Below are 14,636 nucleotides of genomic sequence, written 5' to 3'. Positions count from 1 at the left end.
AAAAGTTACATTTATAGTACATAGAATATTCATATGTTAATTAACAAATAGAATGTTCAACTCTCTTTATAGAATTTATCCATGTGTCTATTTTGGACCAGTATATTTTTATTTCCTATCTTACTCATTTCCTGATCATAAATTAGATAAATACTAACAGTATATTATTTGTTAGTTCAACTTACTTTACTTGATTCTTATGAAACCTGAAGTTTCTATAGCTTCTACGACAAGTTTTCCACTTTTAGTTTTATTGTTGTTTTGCCATGCTTACAAATAAAATAAATATTCAGGTTACAGGTTATTTTCAATATTTACCCTTACAAAATAGTTTTCTTATTAACTTACTAATTTACTTGACACACATACATATATATACTATATATGCTTTTTTTTTTTGATCAGTCCTGGTGTCTGAACACAGGGCCTGAGAACTATCCCTGAGGTTCTTTTCCTACAGGCTTGAACTCGACCACTGGAGCCACAGTGCCACTTTCAGCTTTTTCTGTTTATGCGGTATTATGAAACTGAATCCAGGCCTTCATGGATGCTAGGCAAGCACTCTACCACTAAGCCACATTCCCAGCCCTTGACAAGTAAGTTTTTACTGTATTTATTTCTAAACAACATGGGTGGTACTAGAGATATAATAAATATGAAAAATGATGTCTTTCATTTGAAAAAGTACTGGAAGTCTTAAATAGGCAAGAAAGATGAAAGTTTCCCTAATGGAACAAGTTTAATTATCTGAAGATGGCATGTTTTTTAATATGTAGTAAAGACCACCAAAAACAATGTTGGTTACAATAAATTCAGTAAACTTTCAGGATATGAAATAAATATACAAAAATCATTAGCATTTCTATGCACTAACACCACAGCGTCTAAAAAAGTCAGGAAAAGAATCCTATTTAGCTATAAACAACTGGCTACTGAGTAAGAAATTTAGCTAAATTGGTCAAAGATCTCTACACTGAAAACTATAAGCCATACTTAAAGAACTGAGTAAGACATAAATAATGGAAAAGTATTTTATGTTTATGGATTGGAATATTAATGTGCTAAAATGCTCATATGCTACCCAAAGCATAGTGTCAAATAAATTCTTATCAAAAATGAAAATGATATTCTTGACAGAAATAGGAAGAATAATAGTAAAATCCATATGGAATTACAAAAGGGCTAAATAGTTGATGCAATCAAGAGCAAAAAAATGCTTACAAGCATTTTATTATTTCTCCTTAACAACAACAAGAAATCATTCGTGGCACAGAACAAAACTCTATCATAGCAGTAAAATCCCTTATACTCACCGTCCAATGAATTCTGCAAGGTGTACATAAATGAAAATTCTGAGATCATTTTATAATTGTGCCTATTAAAATTCTTTATTCTATGCTACTAATATCTTGTTAATCCTATTCAGAAGAATTGTTTTGACCACTAAAATTTTCATTTGTAAAGTTTCGCTTACATAATGTCTTTTCATTGTGTTCCCTTTTATTCAAAAACATCTTAATCTTACAATAATAGTTATTCAATAATGCTAATATTCCTTTTCCAAATCCATTTCTGTCCACTGATTTTTTTTCTCTACTACTTATTTTTTCTGTTCTTTACATACTTAGCAATGTTTTAATGGATGTTACACATTTAATTCTATGTCTTTTGGTGCAATAATTTTTGCATTCCTTTAAAGGACTTATTTTTTAATCTATTTTCCAGTGAGTTTAGAGTAGCTGACACATCAGACTAATTTACCCTCACATTTTGGTGTACATCAGTACTGTACTGTACATATATAAATATGTAGATATCCTTAATCAGTATGTAAAAGCTATACTTTGATTTCAACAGCCAGTATAAATACAACCTTTCATCTCTGTGAAAAACATATGTATTTATAAACAATTAGAGCAAAAATGTTTACTTTCCAGCAACTTATGAAGTAAGAATAGTAAACAGGCCAGTAGATGAAGTCAATAGTACCTTTGTAAAAAGAGTGAGCAAAGCTCTGCTCAGGAATTAACTTGGCAAGGAATCCATGGTTCAAACTTGGATGAGGAATAGATGGTATAACCACAACTGTGAAGAAAATCATAAAGTAAAATTTGAGACAGAATGTAAAAACCTACAACATGGTCCACTGAAGATCCATTACAATTCTTCATTACTTCAACATGTACATAGTACTATCAATGCAGAATACATCTGGGATGGAATGAAAGAGCTCATGTACTAAAAGAAAGAAAAAATATTCTCACTAAATAGAATACTTTCAGCAATATACATTGAGACATAGGAAAGTATAATTATAAAGCTCATAATATTGCTCTTTATACTATGACATATTTATAAGCACATTAAAATAATAAAAGAATGATAAAGTGTTAATATTTTTTTTTGTGGGTGATGGGATTTGAACTTGGCCTGGGCGCTGTCCCTAAGCAATTCAGCTCACGACTACCCAACCTATACTTGAGCCAAGCCCACTTCCAGTTTTCTATAGGTTAACTGGAGAGAAGAACCTCAGATCCTTTTGTGCCTGGGCTGGCTTTGAACCTTGATACTCACATCTTAGCCTCCTGAGTAGCTAGGATTACAGGCATGAGCCACCACGCTCAGCTAAAGTATGAGTATTTTAAGTGATAAAATGAGAGAAACTGGAATAGTGCAATTTTTATAGTATAAAACTAAAAGAAAAGATATACTACAATAAAATATCATGTTCACATTGATAAGAGTAAAAATGTGACATGCAACAACATAATCCTATACTTAAAATATTCTTTCCACTATGGTAACATGAAATATGATATGCTTATGGTAACAAGATAGATTTGATCACCAATGTGTACTCAAGTCTTAAAATAGTCATTAAACTTATAAATTATAGTACTTTATTTACTAAAGTTAATTTCAACTACAAATTAATTCAGTGGTATATGAAACAATAATTGAGTTACTAAGGTTACATTAAAACCAACAGAAAAACAATCTTGCCATCAACACCTGGTAGGAAGTGAAAATGATTGAAGGCATTCTAGGGTACTGAAATATTAGAAGCCAAAATGTACCTCTAAATTACAAGCAGAGTAAATCAGGCCAATAATACAAGAATTATTGCAATATGAGTGTGTTCTGCAAACAGGTAAGACATAAACAAAGCAGTTCACTGGAACAAAGCAGTTCACTGGTGTCCACGTTACCTCTTTATAAGTCTGATTTTAGTTGAGGTCATTTTGTGCACATTTTGAACCATTAGTACAAATATATGTTTGCATATTATGAATAGTTGGAAGAATACTTAGATACAGAAATTGTCATACACCAAATAAAGAAAAAGGAGAATTTTGGAGGAAGATGTAGAGAATATAAGAGGAATAATAGAGGAAAGGAGAAAAGAAGAAGTGAGGAGAAGAGAGGACAAGGGAAAGAGAAGGGGAAAAAAACAGGAGGGAGTAGAGGGAAAATGAGAAAAAGAAAATAATTTCTGAGTTTAGCTATACTTATGTTCTAATTTATTCTGGATCCCAACCATTTATAAGGACATTCATGTTTTTAAAATTACAAAATTATTTTAAAGCATGAACTACTTGCATTAAGTAGGGCATAACTAAATAATTCATCTTCATAAGTAAGAAGCAATAAAAAACTGCACTCATAAAATAGGAATATAGCAAATACTATACAAATATTACATATATATTTTGTGTAGTTAAGTAATATTAAATTAGTATTTGTATACCAAGAATTCATAAAAATTTCAGACAATTCTAAGTTCAGCTTTAATATAGATGCAAAAAGATTCTAAAAAAATAATTCTGGTGTTCCAATTAAAAAAGAAAAATTCCAGGACCTGTACTAGTTGGTGAGTTTATTTCTTGTCTGATGTTTCTTCCTGGTTGGCTTCCAGTTCTTGAAGTTTCTCTCTGTGGCTCTAATATGTCACGATATTTAGACACCATCAGGACAGATATGAAGTAAACAACAGCCAGAGCTAAGAACTGTGCCTGCTTGCTGTCATCCTGGTAAAACGAAAAGGAAGTGTAACAGTTGCAAATTCTAAATTAAGTACTTTATCAATAATGCTGCTTTACTTTATGGATGCAAAGTATGACATTTAAGTTTGTTAAACCTGATTAAGTATATATGTGCATATATATAATAAATATATATGTATACATGCACACAAAATGCATATATATATTTGGCTATATATATGTTAAAATATATTAACAGATCATATATTTTGTTATGCCTACATATATAAAGTCATATTTAGTTGCTAAGTATCCTATAAGTATAAATACAATACTCCAAATAGTCTTATCTAAATTATAGATTGAAATATAATTTGAAAACTTTAACATTTTACTAAATATCATAAAATCTATTCTTTGTTCTCTTTATCATTTTAGTCCGCTTCTGCATAATAATATGTGTTTATAAAATATGCACATCTTACAAATGTGAAAAGATACTTAATAACTTACATTTTAAAGAAATTTAGAATTTTAAACATTATTGAATAAAATTAATAGGATAAATTATAAGACAAAATTCTGGCATGAAGACTACCTGGTTGAGAGATCATGAGTGTATAGGAGAACAAACAATAGGGTATATAAAATATAAATTTATACAAGCTTAATATGAAATAAGCATGGTATGGAAGAAAACATTAATTTAATCTCTGAATATTAATAGATAAGAAGAATTACCATGCAATTATTCTGTACCAGAAAAGTTACTTCTAAACAATTACAAATATTACAGACCACTCACTTTTAAAACTCAATGATAAAATGGAAGATTTTTCCAAAGAGCATCATGTTGATTTGAGAAAAAAATATAAATGGGTAATCAAGCCTTAATATTAAGTCAAGGAAATAAAAGTTTAAAAGTTCAGACTCCAGGTAGGAAAGATAATTTCATTATAAATTTGCTTTCCCAAAATACAGTAAGCTGTATGTAACCTTGAGCTTTCTACTAAAAAAGGATAAACATCTTTTGTGGAAAGGCTGAGAGGGCTATTTCATACAATTAACACAATATCCAATCTTTAATACCATATTTAAGGACCTAACTATAAATACTTACAAAATCTTTTCCATAAGCTAGGTAAAAACTGGTAATTCTAGATCAAAATTATAGTACTAATTGTAGTACCATCGACTAATTGTAGTAATTCCAGATCAAAACTGTGGTAGTAATTGTGGTCCACAAGTTCCAAATTAAAATGTAGAGGTGAGTGTGGTACTTCATATCTGGAATCCTTGCTAGTTAAGAAGCTGAGATTGGGAGGATTGTGGTTTAGGGTAACCTAAGCAAAAAGTACAGGAGATATTATCTCAGCCAAGCTAAGGTTGAGCATGTTGGCACATACCTGACATTCCCATAATAAGGGAACATAAATAAGAAGAAGGCAGTTCAAGCTAGCTTAAGGAAAATATGAGAACATCTTTAAAAAATAACTAAAGCCTCAAGTGTTGTTATTAATGCTTATTGTATCTTTTGAATATAATAATATATTATACCATAATGTGTTATATTTCCACATTACAATATTTTACTAATATAAAATATACCTTTCCTGTTTTAAATTAGTATTAAAAAGACTTACACTTTTGCTAACTCTAGATTGGAGTCACAAATATGGTGACATTCGTAAACATGGTTTTAATACTATACATATTTTAGTCAAGAGCTAGTTGTGCAGTGGCACAAAGCCTTTGTGAATGGGCTGACACACCTGTAAAAGCTACAATCTCTGACCCGTCATTAGCAGAACTAATTTGGCTGAGAACTATGTATACACAGATTCCCAGAACCATCACCCCAAACCAAATAAGACCACCACCTACCAACCACAAAGCGTACCTATAACAAGTCTTCAATGTGTCGGAAAGCAGAACGACAATGACGAAATATATAAATAATCAAAGTCCCACACAAAGCCCAAAAAGAAACAAGAGTGAAGTCTGAGAGAGATGTCACCATCCAAAGAAATGACACCTGAACAGACAGGAAACATGACCCTGATCGAGGAGATGATCGAGGACATGACTAAAGAGATCAAAGCAGAATTCCAAAAACAATTCCAGGAACATAAGCAGGAAATCAACAAGTAGCTCCTTGATCTCAAAAGAAAAATAGAAAAAAATTATACTTCCCTAGAAGAAAAAATTAATACCTTTAGAGCAGACATGATCAGCTCAGTGTCCACAATGCAAGCAAAAATAGAAGCATTAAGCAATAGATCGACTGAGATGGAGAATAGGACATCAGGAACGGAAGATAAAACACAAGATCTGGAACAGAGAATCATGACCCTGGAAAGATTAGTCAGAATTCACCAGAGAGAACTCGAGGACCTGGCAGATGCAGCCAAGAAATCTAATCTTCGTATAATAGAAATCAAAGAAGGGGAGGAGTTTCTCAATAGGGGAATGCAACCCTTATTCACCAAGATCATAGCAGAGAACTTCCCCAAGCTCAAAAGGGAAAATATTCACATTACTGAAGGCTTCAGAACTCCAAGCAGACAAGATCCTAGAAGGAACTTGCCAAGCCACATCCTAGTAAAAACATTAGGCCCAAATACTACGGAGCTGATCTTAAATGCCACAAAAAAAAAAAAAGAAAGTGATATACTACAATGAAAAAAATTAGAATAACTGTAGGCCTCTCCACGCAAACCCTAAATTCAAGAAAAGCTTGGAAAAATATCATTCATGCCCTGAAGACCAACAACTGCCAACCCAGACTGATATATCCAGCAAAACTAGCATTTACATTTGAGGGAGAAACAATGCTATTTCATTATAAAGAGAAGCTATATGAATACGTGCACACTAAACCAGCATTACAAAACATATTAAGCAATCAAGAACAAATTCCAGAAGAGCAAGAACTCCCATCAAGCAGCTATCATCTATAAATCACTAAACACAAAAGGGGAAAAAAGTGAGAGAAAGAAACTCAGAAGTAAAAATATATAAGGACAAAAGACACTGACCACTTCTCAATAATTTCCCTAAATGTGAACAGGCTGAATAATCCAATCAAAAGACACAGAACAGCAGACTGGATTAAGAAACAAGACCCATCCATATGTTGCCTCCAAGAGACCCACCTCACTACCAAAGACAGAAACAAACTCCAAGTGAAAGAATGGAAAAGAATTTTCCACTCCAATGCACCAGGCTAAAAAGCAGGAGTAGCAATCTTAATCTCTGACAAAATAAACTTCTCAGTAAAATCAGTATACAAAGATAAAGATGGCCACTACATGTTAGTAAAGGGTAAATCTATACCTAGAATAATACAGTTATAAACATTTACTCCCCCAACATGGGAGCACCCAAATTCATCAAGCAAACTCTCTTAGAATTACAGAACAAGATAGACTCAAACACAGTCACAGTGGGAGACTTCAATATGCCACTCTCACCAAAGGACAGGTCAACTCAACAAACGATAAACAAAGACACCATCAATTTAAAACGACACCATAGCCCAGCTGGGCTTAACAGATAGATATATACAGAGTCTTCTATCCAACGGTGAAACTTTATACATTTTTCTCAGTAGCACATGGAATATATTCCAAAGTAGATCATATAATAGTTCATACAGAAAAGTTATGCAGATACAACAGGGCTGATATAATCCCCATGCATTCTATCTGATCACAGGAGAGTCAGACTACTTCTGAACAACATAGTAAAAGGTAAAAAAACATTCAAACACTTGGAAGCTGAACAACACACTTCTGAATAACTCCTGGGTTACAGAACAAATCAAAGAAGAAATTCAAAACTTTCTTGAATGTAATGACAATCAAGAGACATCACAAAGGAACTTAAGGGGCACAGCAAAGGCAGTTCTAAGGGGGCAAATTTATTGCACTAGGAGCCCATATTAAAAAGACAGAAGAAGAGCATGTAAATAACCTAAAGAAGACATTGAAACACTTAGAGGAACAAGTAAAACTTAATTCTAAAACAACTAGAAAGAAAGAAATAACAAAATAAAGCCGGAAATATCTGAGATTGAAATAAGTTCCACTACACAAAATTAATAAATCAAAAGGTTGGTTCTTTGAGAGTCAACAAAATTGACAGACTCCTGGCAAGATTAATCAAAAAAAGGAGAGGGGAGACTCAAATAAAATAAACAAGTTTGGAGACCCTACAGGAACAATCACAACTGATATCCAAGAAATTCAGTCCATTATGAATAAGTAGTAGAAATGGATGACTTCTTAAATAAATATAGGCTACGCATATTGAACAATGAAGAGGTAAACAAATTGAACAAACCAAATTCATATAATGAAATAGCAGAAGCAATCACCATAATGCCAACCACAAAGAGCCCAGGTCCATATGGTTTCACTGCAGAATTCTACAAGACTTTTAAAGATGAGGTAATACCTATACTGTTGAAACTCTTCCGAGAAATACAAGCAGAAGGAACCATACCAAACTCATTCTATGAAGCTAATATAACACTTATCCCGAAACCAGGTAAAGACCCAACAAAAAAAGAGAACTACAGACCTATCTCTCTAAATACACAGATGCAAAACTCCTCAATAAAATACTAGCCAACAGAATCCAGAAACAAATTTAAAAAATTATACACTACAATCAAGTAGGCTTCATCCCACAGATGCAAGACTGGTTTAACATTGGCAAATCAATCAATGTCATCATGTCAATAGAGCTAAGGATAAGAATCATATGATAATTTTTCTGGATGCGGAGAAGGCAAGTGACAAAATACAACATCCATTCATGTTAAAAGCACTACAAAAAATAGGACAAAGAGGTACATTCCTTGAAATAATTAAAGCCATATATGAAAAACCTACAGCTAGTATTATACTAAATGGAGAAAGACTGGAAACATTTACCTTAAAATCAGGAACTAGACAGGGATGCTGACTGTCTCCACTTCTCTTCAATATAGTACTGGAACCCTTAGCCAGAGCACTAAGGCAAGAGAAGGACCTCAAAGGGATCCACATAGGGAAAGAAGAAATTAAACTATCCCTATTCGCAGATGACATGATCCTCTACCTGAGTGACCCAATAAGCTCCACTCCCAAACTCCTACAATTAATAAACCACTTTAGCAAAGTGGCAGGATACAAAATTAGACTTCCGAAGTCAGTAGCCCTCTTGTATGCCAACAATATGCAAGCAGAAGGCTAAATCAAGAAAATGATCCCATTTGCAATAGACCCCAAAAGAATAAAATACTTAGGAATTAACCAAAGATATAAAGGAATTATTTAATGAAAACTATAAAAGCCTAACAAAAGAAATTAAAGAGGACACCAGGAAATGGAAAGACATCCCATGTTCATGGATAGGGAGAACTAATATAGTAAAATTGGCCATACTGCCAAAATTGATTACAAATTCAATGCAATCCCCATCAAAATCCCAAAGACATTCTTTACTGAAATAGAAGATATAATCCAATGGTTCATATGAAACAAGAAAAGATCTAGAATAGCCAAAACAAGTCTAGGCAAAAAGAGCAAAGCAGGTGGTATTACAATACCAGACTTCAAACTCTACTATAGAGCCATAATAACAAAAACAGCATGATACTGGCACAAAAATAGACCAGAAGATCAATGGAACAGAATAGAAGGCCTAGAAATAGAACCACATACCTATAGTCAATTTGTATTTGACAAAGGAGCCAAAGATATAGAGTGGAACAAACACAGCCTTTCAATTTTTTGTGCTTGTAAAACTGGGCAGCCACATGCAGAAAACTAAAAATTGACCCTAGCCTTTCACCATGCACAAGTATTTACTCAAAATGGATCAAAGACCTCAATGTCAGACCGGAAACCTTGAAACTGCTACATGATAGAGTTGGAGAGATACTTGAACTCAGGCACAGGCAAAAATTTCCTGAACAGAATCCCAGAGTCACAACAGATTGGAGAGAGACTCGATAAATGGGACTACCTAAAAATAAAAAGTTTCTGCACAGATAAAAGCATAGCCACTAAAGTAGAAAGACAGCATAGCCACTAAAGTAGAAAGACAGCCAACCAACTAGGAAAAGATACTTACCAATAATACATCAGACAAATGCTTAATCTCCATTTATCTACAGGGAACTCAAGAAACTAACACCCCCAACCCAACAAACCAATCACTAAATGGGCAAGGGAATTAAAGAGAGAGTTATCAAAAGAAGAGGATAAAATGGCAGAAAAGCATATGAGAAAATGTTGAACATCCATGGTCATAAAGCAAACGCAAATAAAAACAACTCTAAGATACCACCTTACCCCAAGAATGGCCAAGATTTTGAACTCAGATAATGATAGATGCTGGTGGGGTTATGGAGAAAAAGGGACCCTACTGCACTGCTAGTTCAGCCACTATGGAAAGCAGTGTGGAGTTTTTTTTAAGAACTGAAAATAGCCCTTCCCTACGATCCCGCCACACCATTTCTGAGCATCTAACCCAAGATATGATATGGACACCTGCTCAGCTATGTTCATCTCTGCACTACTCACAATAGCCAGGCCATGGAAACAATCCAGATACCCTACTGTAGATGAATGGATACAGAAAATGTAGTACATATACACAATGGAATGCACTGTCCTTGGGCTGTCTCAAGGCTACCACTCTACCACTTGAGCCACAGCACCACTTTTGCCTTTTTCTATGTATGTTGTACCAAGGAATCAAACCTGGGTCTTCGTGCACGCTAGGCATGCACTCTATAAGTAGGCCAAACTTCTGCCCCATCGTTTACATTTCTTGAATCATTAACTAAAATAAGAGGCATGAAATCTAAAGTGGCTGATTTATATAAATTATAAAAATGTGCAGCCAACACCAAATCTGCTGTAAAAATATTTCATGTTTTTTTCATACAATGTATGAGGTTTATCTCACTTTTAGTTACCTTGAGTAGATGTCAATGTTACTAGAGTCCTACACAACGTCTTAAAACGCCTTGGACCTAAAACTTAACAAAATTTTCTAGTTCAAATTCCATTTCACATATGTTCCTAAATGCATTCTTTGAAAGGTAGATTCTCTTCCTAAAAATTAATGATAAGCTACATCTAATTATAAATAATATCTACTCCAACAGTGTCAACTTTTAAGCAAAATGTTTTGAGCAAAACATAGTTCTAGATGTACGAAGAAGACAAGAGGAAAAGAGAAAGTAATGCAAGAAAAGGGAGAATTATGTTTTGATGTGTTTTTTAATGGCTATCTTTATTCTTAGAAAAATAACCAAATGAGAAGAAAGTTTCACTGAAGAAAGTTTCACGTCTTTATTAGCAAGCTTTCACAGAAGGCTAAGAGTTAACAGTTTTAGGATTAAACATACACAATAAACACCCATACCAGGTCATGTATTTTTAACTTATAGAATCCTTAGAAAATTTATAAAGGAGACAGAACTTACCACATCCCGAAAGACAACGGCACGGAGGCGATTAATATCAACATCCTGAAGAAGCCGATCAGGATCCTTAATAGGAGAAAGATTACCTGGAACATTTTCTAAGGGAGCCTTAAAAAAGAGAAAGAGACAAAGTAAAAATCGAGACAAAATAAGATATTCCAGTACATGAAAACATCATTTTTAATGTTTAGGCCAAACTGAATAAAACACTGAGCTATTCTTCACCAACACTCTATTATAAAGCATATTCTATTCTCATATTATGCTAGGTCTTCTCATTGTTCTTACTCTTTTTTCAGTCCAAGTATAGCAGGAAAAGACTGATTTACAATTTAGGAGTCTATGCCCGAGCCTCATTTTCACGCCTCTAGTAAACAAATATTTTCAAGTTTCTGGATTCGTTTCCTTATCACATCTTTTGTTTGTTCGTTTTGTTCGGTCAGTCATGGGGCTTGACAGCCTGGGCAGTGTCCTTGGACTCTTTTTGCTCAGGGCTAGCACTCTGCCATTTAAGCCACGGTACCACTTCTATTTTTTTTTTCTGTATATGTGGTACTGAGGAATCGAACCCAGGGCTTCTTCATGCTAGGTGAGCACTCTTTCACTAAGCTACATTCCTGGCTTATCACGTTTTTATACTATATAATAGAATTACATGATACTAGTTTGTAGAATTTAATATATGTAATTATTCTATAGAAATTAGCAAAAGTTTCCAATGAAAAATAGCTTTCACATACCATTAAAGCTGAAAGACATTAACTTGACCATAAAACCTTTTTATAGTTGGAGAAAGGAAATTCTACACATTTTAGGTGATACACTTCATTTTAGGTGATAAATTATTGAGTCAAATTCACTAAAACTCAATCTAGTATTTTTTTCACATATGTAGTAATTAGATAAAGAGTGTGTAGATTAGGCATCGATGACTGAAGCCTATAATCCTAACTACCCAAGAAAATGACACCTGAAGATCCTGGTGCAAAGCCAGCCCTGGCAGAAACTCTTATTTCCATTCAATCAACAAAAAGCTGGACGTGGAATGTAGCTCAAGATTTAGAACACCAATCTTGAGCAAAAAAACTAAGAATGTGAGAGCCAGAGCAAGTTCCAGAAGCAGCATTAAAAAAAGAATTAATCATATATGAAGTATCAAATAAGTTTTTATACATAACATGTATGTACTTCATGATATTTCAGTAAATCACTAAAAGTTGTTTCTTTGGCAGTATAAAACAGTAAAGAGAGGATGGTATTTGAAGGTTGGTAGCTATTTGCTTCTGATCACAATTTTAAAACTTACAAACTTTTCAAATCTTACAAGCTCTGTAATCTTACATGAGTTCTTAACCTTTACAAAACTCAACTAGGCTATTGAAACATCAGGCTAAGGAGATGTATCACAGGATGATGAAAGACAGTAGCATAATTTATAGCACATCTGAAAAAATTCTGGAAACACCTTACTGTTTATATACTATTTTACAATTTACAAGATTTCAATCCAATTTGATGCTTATAAAAATGACAAGATAGTAATAGCTTGGCTATGACTCCTGTTTACTAAGTGAAAATGATGCTCTAATAAGGAATGAGACATGTTTAGTCCAAGATTAGTGGCAAGAACCTTTTTCTATTATACGAAATAAATGAACTATGGTTTACTTACACACAAATAAAGAGAGCTTAAAAACAAACATAAAAAACACTACTTGGATGCATTTATTGTTAATCCTGAAATGTGTTGTTACCAAGTCTTCTCTTATTACTGCTGTATCTATCACTTACCCACGTTTTACTGACAAACTCCTCAGCAGAGACAGACTTCCTAGCTCAACTACAAATGACTTTCTCACTAGGCTTTTCTATCCACATTTTACAATCACAGAAATAGCTGGCTTGAAAATCTTGAGACACTCCCTATTATCTTCTAAATGCCAACAAATCTGAGATCTAGGATCTCTAAAATCTGAATTTATTTATTCACTTCATGAGGACCTACTGAGCATTTAACAGCTAGAGAGGGGAAAGTATCACTGTTAATTCAATGTTCCCTGTATCACAAGAATTACTACGAATTTAAGTGCATTGTCACTGTTTTCTTAATGCATTGATAGAAAAGACTACATTTAACGTAGTATTAACATCCATTTTAAAGACTGGAAATAAGTTGAGGCACAGAAGATAAGGGTATTTGTCTTTCCTCACACCCCCATAAGTGATGGAACCAGAATACCACTCCAGAACTGCAGCTTTCCACACCACTCTTGAAGTGTTCAAAATGGTCTGGAGTTTCAGCAATGTACAAGATATGGACTCCGCATTCTGTCAATATACAGTCTACTATGTCTACAACAGCCGATATATAGCAGATGAATGACAGAGTCATTTAATTTACCTAGTAATGGAGGAGCCATGTGCAGTCTTGTTAGCAGTAACATAATATATGATCTAATTACTTTGTGAAAAAGAACAGAGGCAACAATACTAAATATAACCACCATCAATCACACAGAGTATATGTTTGGTCTGCTTGGAAACTGAATAATTATAAAGCTATAAAACCTATAAAAAGCAATTAAATGTCTATCCTATGCTTTCACTTCAAAGATCATGGTCTATATTTAATACTTAATTTCAAGTGTAGTAAGTAGGTGGCAAGACATACTGAATGTTAGGAAAATGAGTACCCTGGACTGGAATGATGGTGAGGTGTAAGAAAACAGTTCCAGAGAAAAACATTTAAGTTAAACCCAAGAGTTGACCAATTTTTAATTGGGGAAAAATAAGGATGAACATTTCAAGAAAAGGAAACTACATAAAATCTAAGGAGTTAAACATTCTTTTGATGAGCTAAACCCAATCTACACACACAAGGTGTAGCTGAAATAAGAATAACTAGTTACACCAAACTCTGCAAGTCATGTTCATAAAAATTTCATAATGCTTAGGTTCAGGTAACATGTAATAAAGAGAACAAATTTAAAGTGAGCAATAGTAACATACTCTGAAATGCCCAATTTAGTTGGGCATTCAGATAATTCAATTCAGATATTCAATTCAGTTGATGAGCATTCAGATAATTTTTAAAACAGTCATGTCTATCCAAAAGCCATCTATTTCAAAAGTCCACTACTTATACATCAAACTCTGAAATACATGTA

The 14,636-nt window shown here is 33.5% G+C and overlaps 1 protein-coding gene across 5 annotated transcripts in view; it reads right to left on the bottom strand.

Moving 5' to 3' along the window:
* Nbea (neurobeachin) overlaps positions 1 to 14,636 on the bottom strand; it is a 496,782-nt gene that overhangs the window by 343,906 nt on the left and 138,240 nt on the right. For all 5 annotated transcript variants that reach the window (XM_090342258.1, XM_090342251.1, XM_090342252.1 and 2 more), the window contains 3 exons: positions 11,470 to 11,577; positions 3,860 to 4,028; positions 1,990 to 2,085 (listed from right to left, as the gene is read on the bottom strand). In XM_090342258.1, the coding sequence (XP_090198384.1) occupies positions 1,990 to 2,085; positions 3,860 to 4,028; positions 11,470 to 11,577 (373 nt within the window). The remainder of the gene's footprint in view (positions 1 to 1,989; positions 2,086 to 3,859; positions 4,029 to 11,469; positions 11,578 to 14,636) is intronic.

This window comes from Megascapheus bottae, chromosome 11, assembly GCF_031878675.1.
Source record: "Megascapheus bottae isolate mThoBot1 chromosome 11, mThoBot2.hap1, whole genome shotgun sequence".
NCBI classification, from domain to species: Eukaryota; Metazoa; Chordata; class Mammalia; order Rodentia; family Geomyidae; genus Megascapheus; species Megascapheus bottae.
This window is presented reverse-complemented; position numbering and strand designations above follow the sequence as displayed.